Source organism: Hyperoodon ampullatus (genome assembly GCF_949752795.1).
Source record: "Hyperoodon ampullatus genome assembly, chromosome: 16".
Classification (NCBI taxonomy): domain Eukaryota; kingdom Metazoa; phylum Chordata; class Mammalia; order Artiodactyla; family Ziphiidae; genus Hyperoodon; species Hyperoodon ampullatus.
In genome coordinates, this window is record NC_136929.1 from 62755417 (window position 1) to 62769696 (window position 14280).

The 14280-nt window shown below is 37.1% G+C and overlaps 1 protein-coding gene across 1 annotated transcript in view; it reads left to right on the forward strand.

Annotated features, from left to right (window-relative positions):
- Window positions 1-14280, forward strand: part of LOC307064924 (phosphatidylinositol 3,4,5-trisphosphate 3-phosphatase TPTE2-like) — a gene marked incomplete at both ends in the record, with an annotated part of 90162 nt that overhangs the window by 30255 nt on the left and 45627 nt on the right. The window contains 5 exons of the mRNA XM_079721631.1: window positions 8840-8890; window positions 10062-10223; window positions 11719-11838; window positions 13320-13419; window positions 13562-13625. Coding sequence (XP_079577757.1) covers window positions 8840-8890; window positions 10062-10223; window positions 11719-11838; window positions 13320-13419; window positions 13562-13625 — 497 coding nt within the window. The remainder of the gene's footprint in view (window positions 1-8839; window positions 8891-10061; window positions 10224-11718; window positions 11839-13319; window positions 13420-13561; window positions 13626-14280) is intronic.

Genomic DNA, 14280 nt, shown 5'->3' on the forward strand with positions numbered 1-14280 from the left:
TTTGCATATAAGTACCATACTTGAAAAAATATTTCCACGTATTCACAAGTAAATGTTCTTCTAGTTTGAAAATGTGAAAATATCCGTAGTAGAGACTAATTTTATGACAAAGTTTCTTTCTAAACAGAGGATTGCCGAATGCTACTTGCTCTTCACTTGTGTTCCTTTCTCATTTTTCTTGGATATGTTCTGATTCCTAGTTTTGTTGATTTTGTCTATGAGCAAATGGGACTGAGAGCCAAAGCAAACATGTTTTGCTGATTAAAGACCGCTTCATGTCCATTGGGATTTTATGAATTTTGACTTGCTCCTGAGTAATCTCATGAGAGTACTTCCTGTTGCAGTGATCTGAAGGCATTTTTACCTGTACTCAATGACAAGGACACGATACCTTCTTAAAATCACACACGTCTGACTCTCCCTCCCCCAAACTACTATGTATAAAATAAGCATCAAGGATCTATTGTACAGCACAGGGAAATATAGCCGTTATTTTGTAATAACGTTAAATTGAATATAATCTATAAACTTATTGAATGACTATGTTGTACACCCAAAACTAATATAATATTGTAAATTAATTGTACTTCCAAAAAAAGCCCATGTGTCTGGACTGCAGAATTATTCCTGCAATTTTTCTTCTGCTACTCTCTTGGCCAGTTACTTAAGCATTCACCTACTTGAATTAATGTTGGGGAGTGAGTATTGCTAAAGAGGCATTGAATTGGTTACTGTTGTAATCTGTTGGTGTCTAGACAAAAACAACGTGAAAACTAAAGGGGCGACTAATGAATACAAATAGTTCTTCAAATTACCCATGAATTTCCATTTTCTGTTTTTTTATCATGGGCCATCAATGAAGAGTTCACGCTGCTACTTAATTAAATGATATGTCTGCCTATTAACTATATATTTTCTGCAATGAGGCTGCCCAGGGCAGGGGCAAAATTTGAATAGACTGAGCAAGGCAAGCATTTCCTTCTTCTTACAAACAAAAAGTGTTAGTTTAGTTTTGTTTTTTAAATTACGAATGCTTATGGTATAGATTTGGGTGGCATTTGCAATACTCCCTGTGTGAGAGACACTGGTGTTTCAGACCAGGGGATGGTATTAGATTTGGAGTAAGACCTGGAATCAGTGCTTGGCTTTGGCATCTAATACGCACTGGACACTTGGCAAAATACTAAACTACTTTAAATTTTAGGTCTTTTATCTGTAAACTGGTAATAATGCTATCTACAATATCTATCTACTGGGTGCTAGGTGTAGTATAATAAAAAACTAAAACTAAATGTGGAGTGATATGTACACACATATTATTCAGTGTGAATTTAAAACTCCAAAGCACCGCAAATAATTTTTATACTAAAAATCAAAACTAAAGCAACAAAATTTCACTATTAGGAAAATCAGAAAATACAAGCAATAAAACCTCCCATGAAGAGGCATTCCTAATGTTTAATAGATGCCCCTCAAGGTTCTTTAGGCTTATACATTTTTTGTTTATGGATATGGTATCATACATTGTTTTAAAAATAACCTTATTACTTCGTGACATATCATGACTATATTTCCATGCATTTACATTTGCATTTGCAACATTATATATTTTTTAATTTCAGATTTTTTATTGTTGCCTGAAGTTCTGCCTATATTTGACTTTATTGATTTTTAAATTTGCAACATTCCTTTTGACAGCTGTATAATATTTCATGGTATAGATGTTTAAATTGTCATTCATTTAAATTGTCAGATATTTCTGGACATTTCAGCTGTGACTGATTACAAAAAATGATGAATAACTTTGAGACCAAACCTCTGTATATTTGATTTCTTTATAATACAAATTCTCGGAGGTGGAAATTGTGTGTCAAAAGGAACGTTTGTGAGGCTATTGATTTTGCTACTTTCCACACCAAGATGCAGTGTGCATTTCTTCCCCGTTCACGCTAGCCATCGCTCATCTTTTCAATGTTAGTTAATCTGTTTGTTCTAACGCACATTTGACATTGTTTTTGTTTCTACTTTTTTCATAGAACTTGTATTTCATTGTTTTCAAACTACCTTTGCCCGTTTAAAATTGGGGTATTTATCACTGCCATTGGATAGAAAAGTTAAATATATCCTTTTTATATCATAGATAGGGCAAGTATTTTTTCCCAGGTTGCCTAGCTTTTCACTATATAGAAGCTTATAATCCTCATACAGTTGAGTACATCTGTCCTTTTCTTTATGATTGATGCCTTTAGTGTCAGAAAGTCTTTCTCTACCGAAGATTTTACTATATTCACCGAAATTCATCTATGTTTTGAATTTATTTTCTACATTGAAAGAGAACATCTGCCCAGGATTTATTTTGTATTAAGGTATAAAATGTAGGCGTCTACTTTTCTCCCAGGTGACTACTTAGTTTTCCCAGCATCAAAGTTGCATCCCCCTCCATTGTCCTTGCCCTAATTTAATGATCCTTATTGCATTTATCACCTTCTAACTTACTACCTTATTTACTTATTTATTATATTTATGGTCTGCACGAGACAGAATTGAAACATCATGATGGAAGAAAATTTTGTCCATTTTTTTAACTGCTGTATCTCCAGTGCCTCAAACAGTGCCATGGCACATAGTAGGCACTCAGTGAGTTTGGTTGAATGAATGAACCCATTATTGAAAACATTTATATCTTGTTCAAAGATTTTTAAATCCATCTCTATCATGTTATGAATCTTTATACGCTGGGTCTTTCCAGAATCTATTTTATTTAATCATTTTTCTAGCCTTCTGATTTCAGCATGCTTTTCACACATGGTGATATAATTTATAGTGAACTAAAGCATTTTTTAAAAACATAAGGTCCATCCTTTTCCTCTTCCCCTTTTGTTTTTGTAGTCTCAAATTACCTGTTTTTGTTTAGTGAGTTTGTTACCAAACTGTAGATAGCTATAGTTATTTTTCTGCTTTCTTTTTTTGTCTCCCTTTAACCTTTATACTCTAATAAAGTATTTAAAAATCTATCTTGGTAAAGAGTGGCAATTTTCTGGTTCTATTTATCACCTTGCTGAAAGTTTTGTGTATTTCTGTCATTTTGTTTCTGATAGAAGAGTTCCTTTCAACATTTCTTGTAAGGCAGGTCTAGTGTTGATGAACTCCAGCTTCTCTTTGTCTGGGAAAGCATTTATTTCTCCTTCATATCTGAATGATAACTGTGTTATATAGAGTATTCTTGGGTGACAGTTTTTATGTTTCAGTATTTTGAGAATGTCATTCCACTCCCTCTTGGCCTGTAGGGTTTCTGCTGAGAAATCTGCTGATAGCCTAGTAGTGGGGGTTCCCTGGTAGGTTACCATCCTTTTTGCCCTGGCTGATTTTAAAATTCTTTGTCATTCACTTTTAACAGTTTTAATATTATTTGTCTTGGAGAAGGTGTTTTTGCATTGAGGTAATTAGGTGTTCTCTTAGCTTAATGGACTTGTAACTCCAGTTCCTTCCCCAAGTTTGGGATGTTCCCAGCTATTGTTTCTTTAAATAAACTCTCTGCTCCCTTTTCCCTCTCTTCTCCTTCTGGGATATGCACTATCCTAATGTTGTCCTTCCTAAAAGAGATAACTCTCTCAGGATTTCTTCCTTTTAAAAACCTTATTTCTCTTTCCTCTTCTACTTGTATCATTTTTAGATTGCTGTATTCCAGCTTGCTAATTCTCTCTTCCATATTGTCTGCTCTGTTTCCAGTGCTTCTAATGTGTGTTCTTTATCTCATTTATTGAGTTCTTGAGCTCCAGAGTTTCTTTTTGCTTCCTTTTTATTTATTTATTTATTTAAATTATTTTTTATTGACGTATAGTTGATTTACAATGTTGTGTTAAGTTTCTGCTGTACAGCAAAGGGCATCAGTTATACCTATACATATATATCCACTCTATTGAGTAGAGTTCCCTGTACTACACAGTAGGTTCTTATTAGTTATCTATTTGATATATAGTAGTGTGTATATGTCAATCCCAGTCTCCCAATTGTTTCTTTTTAGAGTTTCAGTCTCTTTGGTAAAATATTCTTTCTGATCATTCATTTTTATTCCTGAGCTCATTAAACTACCTTTCTGAGTTTTCTTATATCTCATTGAGTTCATGGGCTGTGCCACTGCAGGTGGGGGAGTGGCAGTGAGGTTGTGGTCACCTCGGCAGCTGGAGGGACAGGATGCCAGGCCCCAGTGTTGGTCAGTTACATGTAGCCATGGGTGCTGGTGTGGTCTGGAGCCTGTAGTCATGTGTGCTGCTTCCCCTGCTGCTACTGTGTTCTCTGAAGCTGTGGGCACAGCTGCTGTGGTCAGAGGGCCAGGATTGCAGGCACTGATTCCACTGTTCCCTCGTTCCATCTCTTCTAAGTGTTCCAATTCACCTGCCTTTAGATGTACAGGTGTGTGGAGTCCTCTGGCAAACTGTTGTGTTGGACAGTGGCACCTTTGTTGAGTTGTGGGTTTTATTGGTTGTAGATTGAAGGGGAGAGACCAAGGTAGTTTTTCACTCTGTCATGTTTCTGACATCACTGTGAATGTACCATATTTTCTTATCCATTCACCCATTGATGGGAATTTGGATTATTTCCAGTTTTGGCCTGTTATGAGTAATGTGGCTATGAACGTTTACGTACAAGTTTTTTGTGTGGACACAACTTTCATTTATCTTTGGTTAGTGCCAAGGAATAGGGTTGCTGATACTTATGGTAAAGTGTCTGTTTAATTGTATGAGAAATAGTTTCCAAAATGGCAGTACCATTTCACATCTCTTCTTATCTTTAGGTTTTCATTTTCTTTCATCAAGTTTTGTAATTTTCAGCCTACAGATCCTGCACATATCTTGTTACTTTATAAAAAAGTATTTCATGGGTTTTGGTGCTAATATAAATGGTTCAGTTGCTTACATTTCTACTTTTCAATCATTCATTGCTAGTATATCGAAATATAGTTGAATTTTGTATATTGCCCTTTTATACAATAACTATTAAACTCACTTATTCTGTTAGCTTTTTTGTGGATTCCGTGGGATTTTCTAGGTAGGCAAGCATCTCCTCTACAAATAGTGAGTTTTATTTCTTCCTTTTCAATCTATAGGCCTTTTATTTCCATTTCTTGCTTTATTACATTGACTCCAATATAATTTTGAGTGGAAGAAGTGTGAACTGACATCCTAGATTCCTAATCATTGGAAGAAAACATTCAGTCTCACCATTAAGATTGATATCAGCCATAGGTTTTTTGTTTGTTTGTTTGTTTTGGGGGGCATAAATGCCCCTTGTCAGGTTAAGGAAGTTTCCTTTTTTCCTAGTTCACTGAAAGTTTTTATCATAAATGGATGTTAAATTTTGTTTTAAAATTTTTTTACCTCTATGGAGATGATCATATGTTTTATTTTCCTTAGTTTATTGACATGGCAAATTACATTATTTTTAGAATGTTGACCCATCCTTGAATTCCTGGAACAAACACCAAGTGGTCATGAATTTAAAAAATATATATACTGCTGGATTCAATTTATTAATGGTTTGTTAAGGATTTTTGTATCTATATTTATGAGGGATATTGGTAATTTTCTTGTCAGGTAATGTCTTGACTGGTTTTGGTATCAGGGTAATGCTAATGTCCTAAAATGAGTTTGGAAGCAGTCCCTATTCTTCTGCTTTATGGAAGAGTTTGTTTCGATTTGTATCTTCCTTAAAGAATTAAGTAGAATTCTCCAGTGAAGTCAGTTGGGCTTGGACTTTTTTGTTGTTGTTGGAAAGTTTTCAACTAAAAGTTCAATTTCTCTACAAGATATATTACCTTTTAAGCTATTCAGGTTATCTATTTTTTCTTGAGCACATTTTAGTAGCTTGTGTCTTGCAAACAATATGTCCATTTAATCTAAGTTGTCATATGTGGCACCTTTAAAATTTCTGTAGTGATAACATGCAATTAAATATCTTGTATAGTACTCTCCCACTTCACTGGTTTTATTAAATCGTGGTCAGAAAATGTAGTCTGAATAATTTTTATATTTTAGAGTACCATTAAAGTTTTTTATCTTCTTGTAGGATAAATTTCTTTTAAAATTTCATAGAAATGCTTTAAATATGTTTTATCTGCACAATAGAAACTATATATATATATAGTTTTTAAATATATATATATATACATATACATATATATATATATATATATGTAAATGGAGAGCGCTTGACCAGGGACACTCAGATCTTATCCTTGCTACCAACACCCCACTCCAAAGGGAAGTATATCCCTGAGGACCAAGCCGGGCAAAGGACACTCCTAGGTACTTTGGAGGCTCCTCTCTAAGTCCCAGTAAAGAACCTAATGAGCTAACTTAGGTTGGACTCAGATCTAAAGCCTGACTCTGCTCTCTTCAACCTGAGTTTAATGTAGGAATATAGCCTTGTCTGTTGTGGATAGTTTGTTGGTGGGGGGGGACCCAGAGCCCTGGAGTGAGAGTAGGAAAACCAAAGAATCATCCCAGTGCCTTTAATGGTTTGAGTATGACCACATGCCTCCCTGCACCATCTGTGCAGAGAAATAAGTGTCCAATGGGAAAGATAGGTCCTGCCCCCAATGCAGATCCCACCCCTGTTCAATACGGTCTTAATAGTATCTTATAGAGTCTACCTTCTATCAGGATAAAATAAGTCTTGGTCATCGTTAATATTTTTGCTTTGAATTCAACTTTGATATTAATATTACAACTTTTCGTGTTTTGAGATTTAATATTTGCATCTGATATCTTTGTCCATCTCTTTATTTTCAAACTATCATTTTAATTTAGTTTTTGTCCTTGTATACAGCATATAGTGCATTTAGTTTTTAAACTTATCTAAAAGTATTTGTCAGTATTTGATATGAGAGTAATGTGTTGGTATTTATTATCATTTCAGGTATGTTTGGTTTTATTTGCTATCATTTTACTTTGTTTTCTGTATTAAACACTTCCTTGATATTTTTTCTTTAATTTTTTTTAACATTATGCTATTAGTTGATTTGTTTTTATTCAAGTTTTAATAATATGAAAGTTATAAACCTATTTTTAGAAAACATAATTGTACCTTTGTTTCTCCATCCATATCCAGTTTAAAACTGGACTTGTACCTGGGAAGATAGAAATGCAACATGCTTTTACTTCTGTCTTCTGAGAAACCTAAATTAATGTGGAACAACCCTGCAAATTTAAATCCATACTATTATCGAGAACTTTGTTATTTATCTTGGCTTTTAGAATCATTTGTTTACATTTCCACGTGCTACATTAACAATGATTATTTGGACTTAGTTCTGAATTTGTATGATTTTATTTCTTGACACCTTTTCTCTATAAGGCATCTTCCTTATTCTTGCCTTCTTCATATTTTTATTCCTTGCTCAGTTGGCTCAAGCACTTCTCTGAGTAATCACTTTTGGGACCATTACATGGTTGCACTGGGTGTTGGAGAGTGTATGTCTGCTGCTCCCAAATATGAATAACACTTTTTCTAAATGTATAATTACTGAGTTACAGTCCTTTCCCAGCAAACTCCACACACATTGTTTGAAGCTGCATTTATATAGCACACTCTTTTTTTTTTTTTTTTAAAATCTCAATTCTACATTTACTTGGGGTGGGGTAGTTTTGGGAGGCACTGAAAGTGATAGTAGAGCCTAAAGCCACCCCAAGCCATCCTTTTGTGCCCCAATGATTCTGTCGGGCATGGTTCTGTAAATTCACTTTGTCAAGTAAGTTGTGATTTGTTGTAACATTTCTTTGCTACCCAGAGATCTGATAGTCTGTCTGGGATCAGAAAGGGCTTGTATTAAGAGAATGGCAACCTCAGGGGAGGTTCACCTCTTTTGGCCAATCAGTTCCCCATCCACATCGACCTTTTCTCACTAGGCCTGGGCAGAGGTAGTGGGTGCAGATGGAGCAGGGAGAAATTAGAGGGGGTGGGGAGATCTTATAGCTCAGCTTAGCCCAACAGTATCCATCTGTGGCCCGTTGCATTGGGCAGTGCCCCAGTTCTATTGGGCATATATCCTCCCTCTTCTCCAGTCTTGGGCACAGTCTGTGAGCATTGCTTTGGGATTAAATCCCACTTGGGGTGGAATTTGGGTCACGTGTTGGAGGCTTCAGCAGGGCAAGAAATTGCTCCTCAATGACTACCTTGTCTCCAGCCCTAGGGTAAAATGAGGCACAACTGCTGGCGCTCTAAAACCGTCTCCTCCTCCTACTAAGGGAAGGAGCCCAGCCTCCAGTGTGTTTCCCCTTTGAAATGTATCTTACTGACATTCCTCACCCCCAAAGTGCAGTTCCCCCCCCAGCTGTGAGTCTCATTAATGTGTAACTGTCTTATTCATGGGGTGACTTGTTTCAAGAAATGAATATTGCAAGACAAGAGCTTCCCTGAAGTGCCCTATTCTATTGCTGTAGAACAGGTCTGGCCATAGTTTGATGACTTGCCCAGGATCCCACAGCTCACTCTTGGGAGAGCTGGAACACACATCTCTTCTACCATTCCCTTCTGTCTCCATGCTCTGTTGCTTTAGTTGATGACCCCAAGCTTAATCTTATCATTAAGTTGGGATTAGAGCTTTACAGTCAAGGGAAAGTTTAGTGTTTTTTTTCACATATATTCTACATAGGAAAGAAAAAAAAAGAATCAGGTGACATTTTTACAGTTATTAGCAAAAAGCATTTTGTTAGGCAACTTCTGGAGACTTTAAAAATTATATTTATAAAGGCCTTTGTTGGTTAAATTCATACTATATGTTAGGAAAAATCTGATACACCTGAAAGCTCTGAAATTTTATTTTTACTTCTTATTGCAGCAGCAGGATTAAGAGAATTGTGTACTTGATTGTATCATCCTTCCCTTTCAGGTATGTGAGACTCTAGAAAAGGAGGTAATTAAATATGTATTACATTTAATATCAATATTTTTTAATGGCAGAGGATCTGGGAGGGGAAAAAAAAGCATTTCCACTGTCAGTATGTCGCTAAATAAACTTTGTGCCCGATTTAATGCAATCTAATTTATCTTGGAATTTTAATTGAAGCTGAACATTAAGAATTGCAAAGAAATGGCATGTACGGAGTCTAATAGCAACATATTACCATGTTTTTTTCTACCTGTCAAAGTAAAAATAATGAAACATGCATTTCAAAATTCTATAGTTATAAGGAAAGTGTTTTAGTAAATACCTTATTCACCTAGAATTACTCCTTAATTCTGGAAACATTTTACTTAGATCTTTCTTCTCTACATGATAGTAAGATTTCATACTATGTTACAGATTCACACAATGTACTTGCTTCCTTTTAAATTGATAATATTTGAATTTGCATTGCAATTGTGAAAAAGTGCTTTAAGATTAATTTATCTTCATAGATGACACAAATAGTACAATCAACTTCTAGAGAATATGTTGAGCATATATAGGAAAAAGGCTTAGGAGTTACTTTAGAGTTCAATTATGTATGTATTCATTGAATTGAATTCCTTCTTACGTGCCCAGAACTGTGCCAGAACCATCCATTGATATGTAATCTTATATTTGTTGATAATCTCACTGATAAGAAGCCTTACTGGTCAAAGAAGTCTTTTAAGGGCTTATGTTAGTCATGCTTTCACTTGGTTTTTATTACTCAATTCTTTAAAAATATCAACGTGAATGAGGTTACTTTATTGTGGGAAATTGGTAGAAGACCCTTCAAAATTCTTAAATTTTAAGAAGAGTTTACAAGTGGAAACATGTCATTTTAATGTAGTTTGCCTATTCTGTCTTGGAGTGTTGGTCTGATGTGTCTTAATATAAAAGGGCATGATATCATGAAGTGGTTTAGTGGGAAGTTTCTTTCCCTAACAACTGCTTCTATTGGGTGAAAGCAGAGTGATTTATGTTGAGATTCTAAGAGCAGTTCTCCCTACCACTGAACGGTTTAACCCAAAATAATGACATTTTGATATCAGATCATGGGGCTGAAGTTAGTCTACCTATAGATGTGAAAACCACTTGATCCTTATTTGGTTTATTTATTTGTTTGTTGTAGAATACTTGGAATTTTGCTGACCTTTGTGGATGTGTCCCTCATCATTACAGACATACTTGTCTCTGATAGCACGATATATATTCCTTTGGAGTATCGTGCAGTTTCTTTAGCTATGGCTTTATTTTTTTTCATGGACGTTTTTCTTCGAGTGTTTATAGAAGGGTAAGTATGATTAATTTTTTAAAAGCACATAGAGCTATTTTGTACTGCTATGAGAAGCATCTCAAGTAATGACCAGGTCAACCTAACTAAATATGCCCCTTTTTATCAAAATAATTCTCCTTGAAGGCATCCTCCACAAGAGAAACAACAGTCCAAATCCCAATTTCTATCAGACTGAGCTTTAATATTACTCTTGCAACTGGCACTCTAGTCTGCAAACCATGTATTCTCGATGGTTCCTTCAACAGGTACAGCTTAAAGGGTTTGCAAAATGGGGCCAGGCAGCTAATATGTCTACATGCACATTATTAAGAGGAATGTGTATGTGAAGTATAACTATTGATATTTTAATTGAGTTCAATGTAAATAAAAGCTGACAGTATATTAAGTACTAGATAATAGATCATGAGCAAACCCTACCTCAGTTAAAATAAAAATTTGTGGTACTTCCCTGGCAGTCCCGTGGTTAGGACTCCATGCTTCCGCTGCAGGGGGCATGGGTTCGACCCCTGGTCGGGAAACTAGGATCCTGCAAGCTGCACGGCCAAAAAAAATTTTTTTAATGAGACATTTAAAAATAAATGAACAAAAACTTGTGTTAAGCTCTATGGGAGAGCGAGTCAGGGACTAAAGTCCCCAGCCTCACTTCATCCAGAGCATTTCGGAACATGCTTGTCTCCTTTCTGGCTGAATTTCTGTCCTCGTGCCTCTGAGCTGAGGACAGTTGCCCACTCCCAGGTTACTCAGAGCCTAAAGGAGCTATCCCAGGACTAGAAGATTTCCCTGGAGCCCCAGTGCCCATGGCTGAAGGAGCTAGTGTTGAGGAGGAGGTGCCAGCGCTGAAAGTTCAGCTTTGCACAGAGGAGGCCACACCAGCTCACTGGGATTCCACTGTGGGTGCAAAGCCAGGTGATGAGTTTGCGGGCCAAAGTAGTGGACCCGTCTTCCTCTCACAAGCTCCTTTCATGCACTTCTCACAGCCCGTTTCTCTAGGGCTGTGACATGTTCAGCTTCCATTGTCCGATAGCATCGCTCACCATCCCATCTCTCTCTCCCCGCTGTGTCCAGGCAATGCTTGCCTCTTGTTCAATGGTTTGGTTATATCTCTTACTATACTTATGGCTCTACTTGCCATATTGATGTTTTTGTCCTATATAAGTATAAAATGAGTCTGAATATTTTTTTTCCTTAATCTAGTCTAGTAAATGCACTTTAAGTCATTCATCAACGCTGAATTCCTTTTAAAAAACTATTTATTTATTTTGGCTGCGCTGGTTCTTAGTTGCAGCATGCGGACTCTTACTTGCGGCATGCGCATGGGATCTAGTTCCCTGACCAGGGATCTAACCTGGGCTCCCTGCATTGGGAGCGCAGAGTCTTACCCACTGGACCACCAGGGAAATCCCAAACCGGAAATCTTAAGGGTGCTTTTAAAATATCCCTACCTCTTCTTTGGGGAAGCATAAACTTATATCTTTTTTGTTTTTTGTTACAGGGTACGACGGTATTTTTCCGATATGTTGAACTCCTTAGATGCTTCCATTATTGTGGTGACTCTACTGGTCAATATTGCTTATATTTTCTATGACTTCAAGTTTCTTAAAACTTTCCCCAAGTAAGAAACATATGCTTCCCTTCTCTTAACGTTTTTCTTTCTTAAAAAGTATTTTCTGTGGCTTTCATTTTGTGTAATCTTTTTAACTCTGAATGTGCTAATTCTGTGCTAAATAAGCTGCTTGAAAATGAAACGTTGAGTTAAATTTCTATCTGGAAACTAAAGGATGGTGGTGTTTAGGGACCAGTGAAGGGTGTCCACACTGAGTACCTTTAGTTGAGTGAAGAAGATGACGCCCCCAAAGAAGAAACTGGGGACTTGCCTCTTGTACCTAACTTGAACTTCTCTACCTTTTGAAATTCCCACTAAATTCCCAGTTGCGCTTCAACCACACATTTCTTACACGTGAAATTCCTGGGTTTTCCTATAACCAAGAGAGTACTGGTGTGAGTTGATGAAAAATTTGAGTGACTCCAATGATGATTCTCTAAAAAGGCACAAATGGAAGAGAAAAACGAGGTGACATGGGTAGAAACACAGAGGTGGAATGTTTGCAGGGCAGTTAACATGACGGAAGCTGAGGCAGAGTTAGAACTGTTAGGGGTCAAAGCAAAATGTGTATGAGCCACCGATGGCTTTTTTCTTTCTCCTCCTCTTTCTACTGTGGCAGTGAGAAAAAGAAGAGCAAAAGTGTTCTAGGATGTAGCTGTTGGGTGGCTCACTAGGCTTATTCCTTAGTCAGATAGCTTGCCACTTCCTGCACTCCAGCTTCTCAGGACTTTCCCTCAGGTCCCAACAAAACTTGATGTGATAAGCTTTTGGAGTTTTTGAAAAGAACCCAAACCAGTATGGTCTTCAGACAGGCCACCTCAGCATCAGGGAAGAGCTTGTCAGAAATACCAGAAGACAAACACCTCAGGGCCCACTCTAGACCTACTGAATCAGTATGCACACTCAAGCTAGAGAAGCACTAGCCCAGACCATCAGTTCTTTGCCATCGTGTTTCTTCCTGATGGTAGGAGACACACTTGGGAAGTAACTCATCTGCTATCTGCCTGATGTGTGTTCACAGCTCTAGTGAACCCCTGTTACGCATGGGAGTAACAGAGGGGAATAAGAATTCTGTTTTGATGGGAAAAAGGCTGGAAAATGCTTGTCTTAACCCACAGAAGTTAAACCCACAAATTCTGAGAGTCTACCATATGACTTTTTCTTTAAATCAGAGTTTCTCAACAGCAGCACTACTGGTATTTTGGACAGATACATTTTTAGTAAGGGAGCTGTCCTGTGCGTCGGTACTGAGCAGCATCCCTGGCCTCTAACCACTAGATGCAAGTAGCAGCCCCTCACAGGCAGTTGTGACAGCCAAAAATGTCTCTGAACATTGCCAAATATGCCCAGGGTGGGTGGGGTGGGTGGGAGGCTTGGGCCAGGGGGTCGTGTGCAAAATTTTGCCCCTGGTTAAGAGCCACTGCTCTAAACTTAGTCCATACTGACAAGATCCTCTGTTTCTAAAGCAAAAATGAATCTTTTATTGTTAGATTGAGAATTCTTTTACTACCTCTACGACTTACCCTTCTGTCAAGAGCTTTTCATCTGGCTCAGCAAAACAGACATCTTGCAATGCTGACCAGGAGGAGGGTAAGTGGGCAAAATATGTTTATGATTCAGAAAAAATGTTTGTGCTTCAGGAAATCCTGGCAAGGGTTGTAGATATCTATATATTGTTCTTTTTTTATGTTGATTCATGTTTTACAAATGAATGATTGTTTTAAACCCTCAGGTTTCAGAAAACAAACGGCGATACAAGAAGGATGGATTTGACTTAGACCTCACTTACATTACCGGTTTGTGAAGTTTCTCTCTTGATTTGCCTATATTAACATCACATTTTTCTTGTGTGTGAGTAGGTAATTATATGCTAATTTTGTTCTTTCCCTGTCTGAGGCATGTTCTTTTAAAGCATTTTTTATCCATGAAGACATATGCCACTCTGATAGTGTGACATATTTGGAGTTTAACCCTGCAAATGGAAAAATCTTAATTTTCATCTCCATTCAGGGCTACTTGCTTATAGTATAGGAAGTTAAATGGATTTTCAGCTGACTCCATTTGTTTGGTTTAGAATTTATTGAGTTCTAGTAGTTATCCTCGGGCCCAAGGATTTCAGAGAGACCTGTTCTCTTCCTAGAACGCTAGAGATGAAGTCATTGCTTTGTAGGTCTCGGGTTTCTGAGTCAGGGGAACACTGGAAAGCATCCTAGGAGTTCCCAACATTGCTCATTTTTCTTTGGTGTTTAAATAAGAAAGAAATTCCCACCACAGGGGGCCCTCCAGACTAAAGTCAACGCAAATCTGTTGCATAAGGCTGGAACCAGCTGAGACTTGGGAACACTGAATGTAATGGTCCAAATAGTGGATACTTTAATATCCAGTATTGGATATTAAAGTTGATTACCCTGAGGGTTAGTTAGCTTTTTTCCTGTCATTCTCAATCCTGAA